At 46.3% G+C, this 10,364-nt stretch overlaps 1 protein-coding gene across 2 annotated transcripts in view; it reads left to right on the top strand.

Moving 5' to 3' along the window:
- The first annotated feature begins 1,424 nt into the window (after window positions 1–1,424).
- Window positions 1,425–10,364, top strand: part of LOC117365787 (putative protein TPRXL) — a 72,955-nt gene continuing 64,015 nt past the window's right edge. For both annotated transcript variants that reach the window (XM_033956614.1, XM_033956613.1), the window contains exon 1: window positions 1,425–1,542. In XM_033956614.1, coding sequence (XP_033812505.1) covers window positions 1,476–1,542 — 67 coding nt within the window. In that variant the 5' untranslated portion in view covers window positions 1,425–1,475. The remainder of the gene's footprint in view (window positions 1,543–10,364) is intronic.

The raw sequence follows: 10,364 nt of genomic DNA, 5'->3' as shown, positions 1-10,364 counted from the left end.
CACAGCAGGCATGCTGCTTCTTCGTGACAACGTGCCAGTGCACATGTCACGACAATCGCAGGCTGCCATCAGAGAATGTGGGTTTCAGCAGCTGCATCATCCATCCTACAGTCCTGACCTGGTTCCTTTGGATTATTTTCTATCTCTCTGTGGACAGTGGTTTTCAAGTGATTAAGACATCAAGGAAGCTGTGGCATCCTGGTCTGAAGGTCAAACAGAAAAATTATTTTCAAAGGGATTAAAGTCATTGCAGAAAGAGTGGATGAAGTGTATGGAGCTAACAGGGGGACTATATTGAAAGATAAAACAAAATTTTTTTGAAAACTTTTCTTTCCTACTGAGGTAGATAAGTTATTGAACACCCCTTGTACCATAAGTTGTGCTATTTTAGATAAAATTGGTACTCTGTGACAATTTGTGGTAATATAACCCATTTTAACATTAGCACGCATTGATGAGTTCCCCCCATTAATCTTTAATTGCCCCAGGTACAAAAAGTACCTGTATATAACGGGGCCAATTTTCATACTCCAAGGAGACAGCCCAGCTACTTCCCATGGTTAGCAGTAAACCCAGAAATTCAATGCCACAGCCGTTTCTGGTAACTGGCATTAGATTTTCAGTAGCATAGAATACTGCTCCGACACTCATAGGAATTCTATGAGCATTGGAGCAGTGTCAGAGTATTTAGTGCTCTGGGGCACAATAGAAACCTCTACCATGGCTTAGTAAAATGGGGGATAGTTTGCAGGGTTTTATGTTACTTCACAGTATTTTGCAGAAGAAGGATTTTGTGTTACTGTTACTGATGTGACCCCAGAATTTGTAAAAAAAAAAAAAAAAAAAAGCTAAATAGATTCAAGAATGAATTAAAGTTTCTTGACTTGACAGTTAGGTTATTATGAATTTGCCTACTCTACAATCCCACATTGATAAATTGCATGCAACTCATCAGACCCAGATTTCTCACTGATAAAATGGAGATCAAAATTTCTTTGAAAAACGTTAATAACTCTGTTTATAAAGTGTAACAATTAAAGTAAATTCTATTTAAGAATATTTCATATTTGCATGTGACTTTGATCTTTTTTAACAATTAAATATTTATGAAGGATGGGTTGGGTTTTTTGTGGTTGTTCAGCTGTGAAGTTTACTGTTCAGTGTGTCTCACACATGAACATTGTCTGTCAGGTGTGTCACAACAAAAGAAAGATTGCGAACCATTGCACTAGAGAGAACCAACACAAGGTCTGGCTGGTCATCAGTGATTGTGAGCATTTCTTGGAGGAGTGATTTCTCCACTATTGGCCAGTAGGTGGCACTGTCCATCAAAATAAGGAAGGCTTGCTTCCACCTATCTACACATCCTCCTTCCTACAAGGATATGAAGAACTTTTTTTTTTTTTTTTTTTTGCAATGTTTGCTTAAGACTGTATTTAACTCTCCCTGAAAACCAGCTGTACTCATTTTTCATCATGGCTGTACAAAGGATTCATATCTGTCTGTTCCTGTTAAGCTACTGCTTATTAGCAATTTGCACAGGTAAGCTGCCTAGAGGGCAGACAGTTCATCTTCATTTGTAGTTAGGGTGAGGGGAAGGGAATGGGAGGAGGTACAGTTTGTTAGTGAGTAATATGGGAAATCAACTGAAAAGATGAAACTGTGCAGCTGTGATGGTAGGCTCCTGAATCATATTGCAAATAAATAGAACTTAATTTCTGTAATATGAAAATTATTCATTAAACCGGTATAATGAAACAAGCATATAAGAACATAAGAATTGCCGCTGGTGGGTCAGACCAGTGGTCCATCGTGCCCAGCAGTCCGCTCACGCGGCAGCCCTTAGGTCAAAGACCAGTGCCCTAACTGAGACTAGCCTTACCTGCGTACGTTCCGGTTCAGCAGGAACTTGTCTACCTTTGTCTTGAATCCTGGAGGGTGTTTTCCCCTATAATAGCCTCCAGAAGAGCGTTCCAGTTTTCTACCACTCTCTGGGTGAAGAAGAGCTCCTCTCGTTCTCTCTACTTTGGAGCGGGTGAACAACCTATCTTTATCTACTAAGTCTATTCCCTTCATTTTCTTGAATGTTTCAATCATGTCCCCTCTCAGTCTCCTCTTTTCAAGGGAGAAGAGGCCCAGTTTCTCTAATCTCTCACTGTATGACAACTCCTTCAGCCCTTTAACCATTTTAGTCATTCTTCAATGGACTCTTTCGAGTACTTCTTCTACAGTGACCAGTGTTGGACACAGTATTCCAGGTGGGGGCGTACCCAGTGGCGTACCTAGGGGGGGCGTGGGGGGCGGTCCGCCCCAGGTGAACGGGCCCAAGGGGGTGCACAGCTGGCCTGCCATTGCCCTCATCAGAAAGAAGCCGGCGCCAGTTCTCCCTCCCTCCGAATTCGCCCTGCTTCGTTTCCTGCGGGCCGACTAACTATAGCCGTCTGACGTTGGAGAGGACGTTCTGGGCCTGCTCGATCTCGCTGCTGCTGCTTTCCCGACGCCATCTGTGCAGTGTGCTGCTGGAACATGCTGACGGGACGCCGCTGCCATACAGTACCTAAGCAGCTGGCGTTAGGTTGATTTGGAGGCGGAGGGCTTCTTAGTTCCCAAATTGTTGACTTAGCCGGGTAATTAGAACATATAAGAACATAAGCAGTGCCTCCGCCGGGTCAGACCACAGGTCCATCCCGCCCAGCAGTCCGCTCCCACGGCGGCCCAAAACAGGTCAAGACCTGTCTGAATCATCAGAAGGGGCTCCCTTGCCACTTTGGTTTCCCATTTAAGTCCTGCCTTCCTATCGAAGTCCTAGCCCTCCGGTCTTGCACATGTACGACCAGGTTAGTTTATACTCATTACCTGATTTACTTCCTATACTTGTGTTACATCCCAGCTCCTCCCTCAGTATCCCACGATCCCTTTATCCCTCAGGAATCCATCCAATCCCTGTTTGAATCCTTGTACCGTATTCTGCCTGATCACTTCCTCCGGTAGCGCATTCCAAGTGTCCACGACCCTTTGGGTGAAAAAAAACTTCCTTGCATTTGTTTTGAACCTGTCTCCCTTCAGTTTCTCAGAATGTCCCCTCGTATTTGCTGTCCCCTTCAGTCTAAAGAATCTGTCCCTATCCACCTTCTCTATGCCCCTCATGATCTTGAAGGTCTCTATCATATCTCCCCTGAGCCTCCTTTTCTCCAGAGAGAAGAGCCCCAGCCTATCCAGCCTCTCGGCGTATGAGCAGTGTTCCAGCCCTCTTACCAATTTCGTTGCTCTCCTTTGGATTCTCTCAAGTACCGCCATGTCCTTCTTGAGGTGCGGCGACCAATACTGAACGCAGTATTCCAGATGTGGACGCACCATCGCTCGATACAATGGCATGATGACTTCCCGTGTTCTGGTTGCTATGCCCTTCTTTATGATGCCCAGCATCCTGTTGGCTTTTTTCGAGGCTGCTGCGCACTGTGCAGATGGCTTCAGTGATGCATCCACCAGCACACCCAAGTCTCTCTCGAGTCTGCTGTCTCCCAACAATACCCCCCCTAATTTGTAGCTGAACAACGGGTTCTTTTTCCCTATATGCATGACCTTGCATTTGTCATGACATGCTGAGCCATGACATGCTGACGATTCTGGGCCTTTTGGTTAGGTTTGAAAATCTACACAGCTTGGGAACAAGGGGGGGGCAAGGAGGGGTTGTCCTGCCATTTGACCACATCGGGGGAAACAGTTTAAAGTAAAGGAAAAAATACCCCCAGTTTTTTTTTGGGACATCTCGTGAGTGGCACCATGAGTACCACAGTTCTCTGTTACTCTTGGAGGATGCATTTCTTCCTTTTTTCAGTCTCGTTTTTCGGGGGTCCGTCAGTACTGGTCATTGCAGACACATGCAGGCAGATTGGTCTACAGAATCGGTATATTTTTTAGGGATTTCATTGAGTTTCCTGGTAGGGTACGTATTTACAGCTTGAATCATACCTTTGATTATGTGTATTGTATGGGATAGAGATAATGTGGGGCGTTACAAAACGTTTACCTGTAGGTCCTTTCCTGCTAAGTCTTCCAGACTTTCCAGAAATGAAACAGGCCTGTTGTGTCCTTTTTCTTACCTAGGCTTGGTATTCAAAACAGGGCATGGTTTCTATTGCATGTATTTCTGAATTAACTACAATATTGTGATTTTTTTTTACATATTCTTCTGGGTGGGGAATTTTTCAAACACAAAAGTTCTAGCATCCATTTAATTGCCAGAATTTTATAAACATTCTTATTTTTGAAAATACTTGACCCTTTTACTAATGTGTGATGTGCCCAGTGGCGTACCTAGGGGGGGCGTGGGGGGCAATCCGCCCCGGGTGCACGGGCCCAAGGGGGTGCACAGCTGGCCTGCCATTGCCGTCATCAGAAAGAAGCCGGCGCCAGTTCTCCCTCCCTCCGAATTCGCCCTGCTTCGTTTCCTGCGGGCCGACCAACTATAGCCGTCCGACGTCAATTCTGACGTCGTAGAGGACGTTCTGGGCCAGCCAATCACTGCCTGGCTGGCCCGGAATGTCCTCTCTAACGTTAGAATTGACATCGGACAGCCAGAGTTGGTCAGCCCACGGGAAACGAAGCAGGGTGAATACGGCGCCGACCTGTTTCCGATGGCCAGTGGCAGCCTTTCCCCGGCGGTGGTGGCAGCATGGTGGTGGCATGGGTGAGGGCAGGGAGAAAGAAAGAAAGGGGGAGGAAGACAGGGAGACAGAAGGGAAACAGAAAAAAAGAAAGGGGGCATCAAGAGAGAAAAAAGAAAGAAAGGGCAGGGAGAGAGGAAGAAAAAGTTAGGGGAGGGAATGAGGTCTGGAGGAGAGGAAGCATACAGGCTGAAAGAAGGGAAGAAAGATTGGATGCACAGTCAGAAGATGAAAGTGCAACCAGAGACTCATGAAATCACCAGACAAGGTAGGAAAAATGATTTTATTTTCAATTTAGTGATCAAAATGTGTCTGAATTTATATATGCTGTCTATATTTTGCACTATGGCCCCCTTTTACTAAACCACAATAGTGTTTTTTAGCGCAGGGAGCCTATGAGCGCTGGGCATTTAGTGCAGTTCCCTGCGCTAAAAACTGCTATTGTGGTTTAATAAAAAGGAAGGGGGTTATATTTGTCTATTTTTGTATGGTTGTTACTGAGGTGACAATGCATAGAGTCATCTGCCTTGACCTCTTTGAAAAAACCCCAGAATAGGAATGATAATTAACATTTTCTCAGCATATAGTGTGCTTTGTGTTTTTTAATTTTATTGTTGGTAGATCATTTTGACTTGGTCATTTTAAAGTAGCTCGCAAGCCCAAAAAGTTTGGGCACCCCTGAGCTAGAGCGTTGAAGCTGTGTATTTCTATTTTATCCCCCCTTTTACAAAACTGTGGAGCGTTTTTTAGCGCCAGCCGTGGTGGTAGCAGCTCTGATGCTCAGAATTCTATGAGCGTCAGAGCTGTTACCACTGTGGCTAAAATCCACACTACAGTTTTGTAAAAGGGGGAGGGGTTAGTTTGTGATGACATATTCCATACTAGGCGAAGGTGTTTTCTGTGTTCTGTGTGTTCGAAAGACATGGTTTTCTGTTAGGATTGACGGTGTAGGATTGATCTGTGCTGGTCTGGCTTGTTTAGTTTTACAATGGGTGTATTGATGTTGTACTGCTCACTAAATATGTAAGAAGCTTCCTTTTCCTAGGTACTCATGTGTGACGTGTGGCTTGTTACTAAAAATCATGTTTTTCGTACAGATGAGGGGGGGATGCCAAAAATGATGGGCCCCGGGTGTTACATATGCTAGGTATGCCACTGGGCGTACCATGGCCCAGTACAGCGGCATGACAACCTTCTCTGATCTGTTCGTGATCCCCTTCTTAATCATTCCTAGCATTCTGTTCGCCCTTTTCGCTGCCACCACACATTGCGTGGACGGCATCATCGACATGTTGACTAGTACTCCCAAGTCTCTTTCCTGGGAGGATCTCTCCAAGTACTGCACCGGACATCCTGTATTCGTGTATAAGATTTTTGCTACCGACATGCATCACCTTACACTTATCCACATTAAACCATGTCACGGCCCATTTCTCGAGCGTGTTTATGTCCCATTGAAGGTCTTCGCAATCTTTCTGCATCTTCACTACTCTGAATAACTTCGTATCATCTGCAAATTTTATCTCCTCGCTCATCGTATCAATTCCCAGGTCATTTATAAATATGTTGAAGAACACGGGTCTGAGCACCGAACCCTGTGGCACTCCACTGGTGACGCTTTTCCAATCCGAGTATTGTCCATTTACTCCCCACTCTCTGTTTCCAATCCGCCAAACAGTTTTTAATCCACGTATTTCACCCTAGATTCCATGTCTCGCAATTTTTTGAAGTAGTCGTTCATGCGGGACCTTGTCGAACGCCTTCTGAAAATCCAGATATACAATGTCGACCGGGTCACCCTTCTCTATCTGCCTGTTTACTCCCTCGAAGAAGTGCAGCAAGTGTGTCAAACAAGATCTTCCCTAGCTGAAACCATGCTGGCTGGTCCTCATCAGATCATGTCCGTCAAGAAACATAGAAACATAGAAAGACGACGGCAGAAAAGGGCCACAGCCCATCAAGTCTGCCCACTCTGTTGACCCACCCCTTTGAGTGCTAGTGACCTAGTTCCTTAACTTGACTCTCGTAGGGATCCCACATGGAAGTCCCATTTATTCTTAAAATCGAGCATGCTGGTGGCCTTGATCACCTGCACCGGAAGTTTGTTCCAGTGATCTACCACCCTTTCCGTGAAGAAATACTTCCTCGTATCACCACTAAATTTCCCCCCTCTGAGTTTGAGGGGGTGCCCCCTTGTGACCGAGGGTCCCTTGGGAAAGAATATATCGTTTTCCATCTCGACGCGACCAGTGACGTACTTAAATGTCTCAATCATGTCACCCCGTTCTCTGCGCTCCTCCAGGGTATAGAGCTGCAGTTTGTCCAGTCTTTCTTCGTATGAGAGACCGATTCAGCTCGAAGCACATCTTTCCGGTAATGTGGCCTCCAGAATTGCACACAGTATTCCAGATGAGGTCTCACCATGGTTCTGTAGAGTGGCATTATGACTTCAGGTTTGCAGCTGACAAAGCTTCGATTGATACATCCCATCATTTGCCTTGCCTTAGATGAGGCCTTCTCCACTTGTTTAGCAGCTTTCATGTCTGCACTGATGATTACCCCCAAGTCCCGTTCCTCTGAAGTCCTAGCTAGCGTTTCTCCATTCAAGGAGTATGTTCTGCATGGATTTCCGCTGCCGAGATGCATGACCTTACATTTTTTAGCGTTGAAGCCCAGCTGCCATGTCGAGGACCAGTTTTCCAACGTGATCAGATCCTGCGTCATACTGTCCTTGAGGTTGCTTTCACTTACTATGTTACACAGTTTGGCGGCGTCGGCAAACAGTGATACTTTACCCTGAAGCCCCCGGGTCAGGTCTCTTATGAATATGTTAAAAAGGGATGGTCCCAGGACTGAACCCTGCGGCACTCCGCTAGTCACCTCCGAAGTCTCAGAGAGGGTGCCGTTGACCACCACCCTCTGAAGTCTTCCACTCAGCCAATCATTGACCCATGCAGTTAGTTTCTCACCCAACCCCATCGATTTCATCTTGTTTAATAGTCTACGGTGTGGGACACTGTCAAAAGCTTTACTGAAATCCAAGTATACTATGTCCAGAGCCTCTCCTGAGTCTAGTTTTCCTGTCACCCAATCAAAGAAGCTTATAAGATTAGATTGGCATGACCTGCCTCTTGTGAATCCATGTTGACAGGGATCCCTTAGATTCCCTTCATCCAATATCGAGTCTAATTTACCTTTGAGTAGAGTTTCCATGAGTTTACACACTATTGAAGTGAGACTCACTGGTCTGTAGTTCACTGCCTCTGCTCTGCAACCCTTTTTGTGCAGAGGAATGACGTTTGCTGTTTTCCAGTCCAGGGGTACTCTCCCTGTACTTAGGGAGAGATTGAAGAGCATGGCTAACGGTTTCGCCAGTACATCGCCTAGTTCCCTGAGCACTCTTGGATGCAACTCGTCCGGTCCCATGGCTTTGTTCACCTTGAGTCCTGACAGTTCTCTGTAAACATCAGCTGGTGTGAACTCAAAATTCTGAAATGGGTCTTCCTTGCTTTGCATTGCTTCCAGCTGTGGCCCGTGTCCTGGTGCCTCGCAGGTAAAGACCGAGCAGAAGTAATCATTCAGTAGTTTGGCTTTTTCAGAATCTGTTTCCACATAATTCCCGTCTGGCGTTCTAAGGCGTACTATCCCGTTTGCGTTCTTTTTCCTGTCACTAATGTACCTGAAGAATGATTTGTCCCCTTTCTTGATGTTCTTCGCTAGAGTTTCTTCCATTCGAAGTTTGGCCTCCCTAACTGCCGTTTTGACCGCTGCAGACTTTGTCCTGTATTCAATGTTTGCTTCTTCTTCCCCGGTGCGTTTGTACGAGAGAAATGCTCTTTTCTTCTCCTTGACGAGGCGCGAGACCTTATCAGTGAACCATTGGGGTTTCTTTCTTCTTTGTTGTTTAGTTACTGATTTTATGTAGCGGATAGTTGCCTCATGAAGGGTCGATTTCAAGGTTGACCACATAACCTCCACATCATCCGTTCCTTCTTGAACCTGAAGCGTCTGATGGACGAAGTCTGCCATTTGTGCGAAGTCAGCACCCCGGAAGTTGAGTACCCTTGTTTTTGTTTGTGATCTAGGAAAGCCTTTCCTAAGGTTAAACCATACCATGTTATGGTCACTGGTGGCTAGCGGTTCTCCCACCGAGATCTCCGAGACACTTTCCCCGTTCGTAAGTACCAGGTCCAGGATGGCCTGGGCTCTAGTGGGCTCTAGTACCAATTGTTTGAGCCGTACTCCCCTTATGGACGTCAATATCCTCCTGCTATCACAAGTTGTCGCTGAGAGTGTGTTCCAGTCTACATCAGGCATGTTGAAGTCCCCCAATAGAACAACGTCCTCCCGTAAGGTGATATTTTCAATGTCATCAATTAAATCAGCGTCCTTGAGCTCCAATTGTCTTGGAGGTCTGTACACTACACCAAGGTACAGGCATTTTTCTCCGCCTCTGGCCAGGTTTACCCAGATGGATTCCCCAGTATACTTGACATCCGTGATCCTGGTTGTTTTGATGTTTTCTTTGAGGTAAAGTGCTACCCCACCTCCTAACTTACCCTCTCTGTCTTGCCGAATCAGGTTGTATCCTGGTATAGTCATATCCCACCCGTGAGAGTCTGTGAACCATGTTTCGGAAATCGCTACTATGTCTAGGTCTGCATTAACTATTTCTGTTTCCAGTTCTAGAAATTTGTTCCCCAGGCTGCGTGCGTTAACATACATAGCTCTCCACTCTTTTTGTTTATTTAGCTCATGTAGAGAGCAACCCATTTGAGTTAAAGTGTCCCCTAGCGATTCTTTTGCAGTAAGGGTACTTACCTTAGACTTAGAATCGGAGTTTTGGTTTGCCACATCAGGATTGTTACTTACTGCTCCGGTGTAAAAGTGGGTACCCACCCCCGACTTACCTAGTTTAAAGCCCTTTGAAGTAGGTGGGCTAGTCGGTGTCCAAAAACGTTCTTGCCTCTGTTGGTCAGGTGGAGTCCGTCTGGTCCCTGTAGTCCCTGTAGTGCCTCTCCGTGATTCAGGAATCCGAAGTTCATTTCCCGGCACCATCGCTGTAGCCACTCATTCGTCTTCAGGATACGTTCTTCCCTGTCCCTTCCTCTGCCCCTAACAGGAAGAATTGAAGAGAATACTACCTGTGCTCCTGTCTGCTTCAGCCTCTTTCCCAGAGCTCCGAAGTCACTGGCTATGTCCTCCAGGGTGTTCTTTGCAGTGTCATTCGTTCCGACGTGGATGAGCAGCATGGGGAAGTGGTCCTGGGGCCTGAGAAGTCTATCAAGACAGGTGGTCACATCTCGTATTCTGGCTCCAGGAAGACAGCAGACCTCCCTCGACTGCATATCCGGTCTGCATATTGGTCCCTCGGTGCCCCTCAACATGGAGTCCCCAATGGCTATGACTCTACGCTTCTTTTGGGTGTGTCGATCCATTGTTCCCAGGGATGGAGATATGTGTTGGACCTGGTCTTGCTCCTCGTCGGTAGTCTCCTCCTGCAAGACCTGGAATCTGTTCTTCAGGTTCAGATGTGGAGTCTATATGGAGCTGCCCTGGTGAGAGAAAGAGTAAGAAGGTGAAGAGATTGTAAATGGGGGGGGGGGGGGGTGGTCTCCTACGCTTACCTGTGGAGGAGGTCACCAACTGCCAGGAGTCAGTGTCTCCATCCATCTCCTGAACTCCAACAGTTGGTTT

The sequence above is a fragment of the Geotrypetes seraphini genome, chromosome 8 (genome assembly GCF_902459505.1).
Source record: "Geotrypetes seraphini chromosome 8, aGeoSer1.1, whole genome shotgun sequence".
In the NCBI taxonomy this organism is placed as follows: Eukaryota; Metazoa; Chordata; class Amphibia; order Gymnophiona; family Dermophiidae; genus Geotrypetes; species Geotrypetes seraphini.
This window is presented reverse-complemented; position numbering and strand designations above follow the sequence as displayed.